This window comes from Rosa chinensis, chromosome 2, assembly GCF_002994745.2.
Source record: "Rosa chinensis cultivar Old Blush chromosome 2, RchiOBHm-V2, whole genome shotgun sequence".
Classification (NCBI taxonomy): Eukaryota; Viridiplantae; Streptophyta; class Magnoliopsida; order Rosales; family Rosaceae; genus Rosa; species Rosa chinensis.
The window spans coordinates 20,980,643-20,987,173 of record NC_037089.1 but is presented as its reverse complement, the minus strand read 5'-3'; the positions used below and the strand labels follow the sequence as shown (position 1 = coordinate 20,987,173).

Genomic DNA, 6,531 nt, shown 5'->3' with positions numbered 1-6,531 from the left:
TAACACATATGCTCAAAATAATAACATTTATATATATGCCTTTTATAGGTCAAATTCAAAACAAGAAAAGAGTACTCATAAGTTGACCAACTGAACAAGAAGAGAGCCTCCAAATGAACAGTGACCATTAATCAGAAAGCACACAATAGTTTCACACGTGCCACTAAACTTGATCATAAATATATATGTAAAAATTGGAACACGTACAATATTGTCAATTCTTGCTTTCTTTTTAATCATTTACTTAATGTGGACCGCGTTCAAACACCTATAAAAAAATGCACTCCTCCTCTTCCCTGCGAATTGGAATAGAACATTTACCACTCTCTTGAGTCTTCTGATCTCATATCAAGTCTTAAGGTAAGCTCACTTCTTCTAATTCTTTTCCAAGTTGCAAGAACTGCTCGGAAAGGCTGTACTTTAATTTCTGGGCTTCTTTGATTCCTTAGTGCTTTCCTGAACTTAAAGGTTTCACAAACTGTTTTTCCACTCATTTAATTTCTTTAATTAATTTTGGGATTCGAGTTAACCTTCTTCCTATTTAATGGATCCATATCTTTCTAACCTTCAATTGTTTTCTTTGGTCTGTAATTTCATACATATGATCATGAGAATAATATAACATTGATGAAGTGTGATCTACACTTTCCAGTGCTTGGCTTCACTTCTCTGAAAATGATTTTGTTTCGTTCTCCAGTTTCAATGAAAGAGAACATGGAATCTGATGGAATCTGTGCATGTTTAAGTTAGAAATAGTAATTCATCAATAAAAAATGCATATTAATTGCAGCCTCCATGCCTTCGTATACAACTAATTAGATTTTACCGTCTTGTTTAGTTTAGTTCGAAAGGTGCTACCAAGATCTACTGTGAGGAAAGAACAGCAGGTGTTTTAAATATTAATGGAGATGATCTCATCAGCAAAATGGGTATCTGAATTGGTAAGTCTATGAATTATGCTAGCTTTTTTATCTCCTTAATTACCATTGATCAACAGAACCTAGTTAATTAAGAAATGACATTGATTAGAGAAAAATTCGATCAGCAAGTTCTGTGTTAACTTATTTTGATGTGTAAAAAATTGTTCCGTATTTTCATACAAGTGTTTTGGTTTTGGTATTTATAGGAAATGGAAGATCCCACTTTCCTGAATCAATATGAAATGAATTCTCATCTGGACTACTCACTTGAAGATCTAAATTTCCAGTCTTTTTCTGCTGAGAGCTACTCATCTTACCCAGATTTTACCCCTCATCAAAATGATGTTGATCAAAGGCCAGCAAAACAGCCCAAGAATAACCACAGTAACTGGAACTCTTGCACTACCACTCATGACCACATAATTACAGTCCCAAGGGCTTCCTCTTCCGCCTCCTCACACCTAATTTCTTTTGACAACTCCAACTCATCAGCATATGGTTCTCTTGATTGCACTACTACTGTGAAGCCAAAGAATGAGGTCCTGGGTTCTGGTGGAAAATTGAATTCAATTTCAAATATGATTTCACAAGGTAATTCCTATGACCCCCAAACTTGTTCACCAAACCGGGCATATGGCCAGGGGATCAAGAGGGCTGCTACTGTCACTAGAAGTCCCTTACATGCTCAAGATCACGTTCTAGCTGAGCGAAAGCGCCGAGAAAAGCTCAGCCAGCGGTTCATCGCTCTATCAGCTCTAGTACCAGGTCTAAAGAAGGTACTCATCACCCATCTACATATTCAATACGTAGTTTATTAGGGCAAATGATCTTTATCTATTAAGTGGTTTACATATCTGACTACATTAACATATTAGACATGCCTGTTGAGATGTCAACTTGTTATTATCACCACAAATTGAGGCAAGAATCAAACACACACACACACACACACACACACCGATCATCAATAATTTACATTAATTCATTGATAGTATGGCTATTTCCTGTAGTACTAAATTATAGCGTTTATGATTGAACATACATTTTATTGACAACCCTTTTACAAATTTGTTAGATGGACAAGGCTTCAGTGCTTGGAGATGCCATAAAATATGTGAAACAGCTGCAAGAACGTATGAAGATACTAGAGGAACAAGCGGCAAAGAAAACCGTGGAGTCAGTGGTGTTTGTGAAGAGAACTCAGTACTCTGTGGATGATGATATCTCCTCATCCGATGAGAACTTCGACAGCTGCTCCGATCAACCACTTCCTGAAATCGAAGCTAGGGTTTCAGACAAAGAGGTTCTCTTACGAATCCACTGTGAGAAAAAGAAAGGGTGTCTGGCAAACATACTAAGCGAAATAGAGAAGCTTGATCTCACCATTCTTAATAGCAGCGTCTTGCCCTTTGGCAATTCAACTCTAGATATCACTGTCGTTTCTCAGGTATATAAATTTTTCCTCTAAATGTGATATTTCGTTATTCATTAAGGAATTAACATGCTTAACTTAAAGATCTAAAACTAGTTAGTATTTTCTTAATTACAGATCGACGTTGAGTACAGCATGACAGTGAAGGAGCTTGTAAGAAAGCTAAGACAAGCTTTGCTCAAGTTGGTTTGACCTGTAAAATAATCCTGTGCCCTAGACTTCTACTTTACAAGATGGAGATAATTAGGAGAATAAACTCATGTCATGTGTTATCAGTCTGTACCGAAGTTCTTGTTCTTTTGTTTTTTGGTTTTGAAGGAGGAAGCAAAGCCCTGTATGGCTGTATACATCTCTCTCATGCACGCACAGATAAAGCAATATATTGCTATGGCTTTTTTTTTTTTTTTTCGCTGCGAGGCTTCGTATATTTTGGAGGAGGGTTTTTCCTGTCATTTTTGCGTGGTTGACCACGTTCAATTACACTCCTGCGTTCACCTAGCTGCAGCTTTTTCATTTTGAGGGATTTTTTTAGAGTTTTTGTGAAAACTTCCGTTGTAATCACTTATTCACTTTGTATTGATGATTAGCAACTGTTGTTTTTTTTTTTTTTGAGATGTTGGATATTTATCCCATTTATCGCTTTAACATTCACTTCATTTACATCAAGGATTGAAATTTGTTGATCGACCAAAAAACTAGCAAATCACATTTTGTTCCGCTCAAAGTTTCAATCTACTCCTTACTTTAGTGTTCTGTTAACTCTTTAGGTTTTTCTAATTTAGCATAGTGCAATTCGGATGACATGATTATTCAATCATCAAAACCCTAAACATCTACACGAACAAAAGAATTTGAAATTATGATTGGCTTACGGTAAAAATTTAGGTATAGAACTCAAACTCAAAAATTTTAACATTAACAACGTCTACATCAAGTAACATTTAATCTAATACACCACCTGCCAATTAAAATACATAATTTTCTTTTCTTGCATGAGAGGAGATTTGAACTTGAAACTTCATCAATAGTATTGTAAAGGAAAAATCATCCAAATAGTGTCTGAACTTTTCTGGACTATTAACTTTCATACCTATGTTTTGAAAAAAAATCAAAATAGTACCTGACTATTTAAGCCCGACCCAATTTCCGTACCTAGCAACAGTAAAAACGTTAACCCCGTTAACTTTTCAAGGGTATTTTCATCTTTTCAGTATTCATCTCTCCTATCTCTTTGCAACCTCACTCTTATTCTTTTTTCTTTTCTTTTTTTGGTATGAAACAATGCATAAAAATCAGAGAAAGTGATTCAAATGAAATCAGACTAGCAAATTTTTCCAAGATGACCATCCAAAACATACAATGTTCACAATTTTGGGGTACAAAACATTATTTAGAGCCATATCAAACATGGAAAATGCACAAAAACACATCTGAAATAAGAATTAGCACACATTAGAAGAAGCCCAATACTCCTCTATGGTTCTCCGCCGAGCTCCACTCGTAGAATCTCATATGGGTACACTTTTGGGGTAAACGGAATTTTGGACGCCTTCTCGTTCCACAAGGCTAACAAGCCCAGCCCAACGAAGCAGCTCAGACTTCCAGTAAGCCAAGCCAAAGCTTCGTACTTTCCAACTGTGTCGGCAATGCGATCGATACAAGGTTCGTGAAAAGGCATGTCGTTGTCCCAGACGAGCTAGTCTTTGACGCAGAGGGGTCTGTCAGGGACGATGTGTTTACCGATGGGGAGGCCCATGCCGACGTGGAGTAGATGAGAGGAGGCAACAGACGACGCCGTTTCCGCCCATGAATTTTGGACGCCATGCTGCTCAATCTTCCTGCCATTTGTCTTTCTTCTTGATTCGCAATGTGAAGCCTCACTTCCCTTCCAGCAATGGTAGCTAGAAGAAGGTCTAGTTAGGAGAGCTTAGAAGATGACAACATTTGCAGCTGGGTAATCAGAGTTGATTAATCAGAGTCGTTGTGGTTAAGTGTGTTGGGAAGTCTCAATCCCAGGCTGCAGGGGACAACTGGGACAAAGCCAAGCCGAGCCGAGCAAGAAGAGGAATCCGGTATTAGTCGGCGATTGGGAGACCAAGGCTGTGATGAAAGAGATATTCAGGCGGATTCCGAACATGCATGAAAGATTTGATGCCCTTAGTTGAGACCTGAATGGCGAGTTAGAATGGGGGACCTATGATTCTTGATTTGGGCGAAGTGAAATGGCTCGTGGAGCAGCCTGTTAGCTTCATAGCTTGGGAGCGATGGTAGGCGGTGGTGGCAGAAATGGGGAAGGTTTGGTGTTAATAGAATAATAGTTCTGCTTGTCACACGTAAATTACCAGATTTACCCCTCAAAAGTTAACGGAGTTAACATTTTTACTGTTGCTAGGTAGTGAAATTGAGTCGGGCTTAAATTGTCAGGTACCATTTTGATTTTTTTCAAAACACATGTATGAAAGTTAATAGTCCGGAAAAGTTCAGACACTGTTTGGATGATTTTCCCTATTATAAAAGAACTTCATTTAACAAACTTCTTCTCTCTATTTTTCTGTTCTACATGACTAAGCAGTTTTATTTATAATACCATTTTATTTTTAAATTTACAAATAACCAAGACAATTTGTTATAATTAATATTGAAGTGTCATATTCATATATTCTTCACAAACTTAATCTGATTTTGAGTGCAGTTGAAGGCACATCAATTAATGGTCCACCCTGAAATTAAAATTATATGATAATACCAATTATTGCTTAAGTTGGCGACAACCTACTGTGTGATCTTGCTAGTTTGTTGTCTAGCTTCTAGATACAATCTTGGAGCTGTCTTAAACTTCAAACCACCATCAATTTATTAATACCAAACCTCCAAAGATATGTAACAATTTTTTCGTTTAGATTACACTGGGGTTATTATTAAGAATGTCATGTCTTCTCGCTTAGATGGTACTTATTTGTCTGGTGGGAAGGATTAGATCATCTGATGATCATCAGATGTGAAGTTAATTTGTATTAAGAAAATAATTAACACCCGGTGGGCACCACCTAAGGCTAAATCAAGCAATGTTATTGGCCAGAAAAAGAAATCAAGCATTGCCAATTTATGTATACTTGTTGATGTAAACTATCTGATATGCAGACCTCAGAAAATTGAAGTGGGCGGAAGAGGATCAACGTTACATCATTCATAATACATATTATCCAATAAATTGAAGATAGCTTACTATATTTTTATTTTTCGCAACCACAAGATAATAGATAAATTAGATGTAACCATCACCAAGTTTGGACATATAATAGCATGTTTACTTACTTGGAATAAGAGGGAATGATTACGGAGTAAATTTATTCCTACGTTTACTAACACATAAATGAATTGGAATGATTCCGGGTAAAAGTATTCTTGTGTTTACTAACACATGAAAGAATCGGAATGAGTGTAGTTCCCACCTCCTTATAAGGAATTGATTCCTGGATACTCAGGAATTTGATTACGAAGGGGCGAGATGAGTTTAGGAATCAACTCGTCTGGAATCAATATCAATTCCTTTCTTCTCTCATTCCAGTTGTCTCCGATTCATATTTATTTCCATTCCAAGTAAGTAAACGTACCATAAGAGTAGACCCCAAGTTTAATCTTCAGCTTCTACTCTGGAGGCCGGCTAGCTCTCACCAATATTCAAAATCACTACCCTCGTCGAGAATCCAATATGTTTAACCTAGCTGGCTCATTAAGTATTTACTAAATTACTATTTTCTTGAACAAATTAAGTATTTATGTACAAAGAAAGAGCGGTATGACCGTATGAGACTATGAGATGAAAATCTATATATGTGCAGTTCTAAAAAGGAAATCTTTGATTTGAATAATGACGACGATAATAGATATCGGCTCAATTTGAAGGAGATTATGCAGAAGCTATTATCCTTATGATCGAACCAACCCAAGACCAACCAAAGTGGACGGCGTTTTTGGAGCTGTCCTTTTCTTGGCAACAAGAATTGTACTTGGTACTCGAATGCTGCTGTGCCTGCGTGCACACATAGATAATGGTCAGAGTCATACCTATATACGTGTTCCTTGAATTAATGCCATTGAAAATTTCATTAGCTTTCTCCTACCGAGTTCTTGGGACTTTGTTGGACCTTTCACCCAAAATGGGTCTAATTATATATT

At 36.9% G+C, this 6,531-nt stretch overlaps 1 protein-coding gene and 1 pseudogene across 3 annotated transcripts; one reads left to right on the top strand and one right to left on the bottom strand.

The window, feature by feature from the left end:
* Positions 1 to 237: 237 nt before the first annotated feature.
* Positions 238 to 3,003, top strand: LOC112185658 (transcription factor bHLH18). Of its 3 annotated transcripts, none has more exons than XM_024323924.2 (5): positions 238 to 360; positions 839 to 941; positions 1,127 to 1,696; positions 1,996 to 2,367; positions 2,470 to 3,003. In XM_024323924.2, exons 2-5 carry the CDS (start codon positions 903 to 905, stop codon positions 2,542 to 2,544), a joined length of 1,056 nt encoding a protein of 351 aa, XP_024179692.1. In that variant the 5' UTR covers positions 238 to 360; positions 839 to 902; the 3' UTR covers positions 2,545 to 3,003. The 3 variants fall into 3 exon arrangements, with proteins under 3 accessions (XP_024179692.1, XP_024179693.1, XP_040371069.1); XM_024323925.2 differs by having other exon boundaries at positions 244 to 360; positions 844 to 941; XM_040515135.1 differs by lacking the exon at positions 238 to 360 and adding an exon at positions 421 to 468 and having other exon boundaries at positions 844 to 941.
* An 823-nt stretch (positions 3,004 to 3,826) lies between these two features.
* LOC112186957 lies at positions 3,827 to 4,197 on the bottom strand (annotated as a pseudogene).
* Positions 4,198 to 6,531: the final 2,334 nt, after the last annotated feature.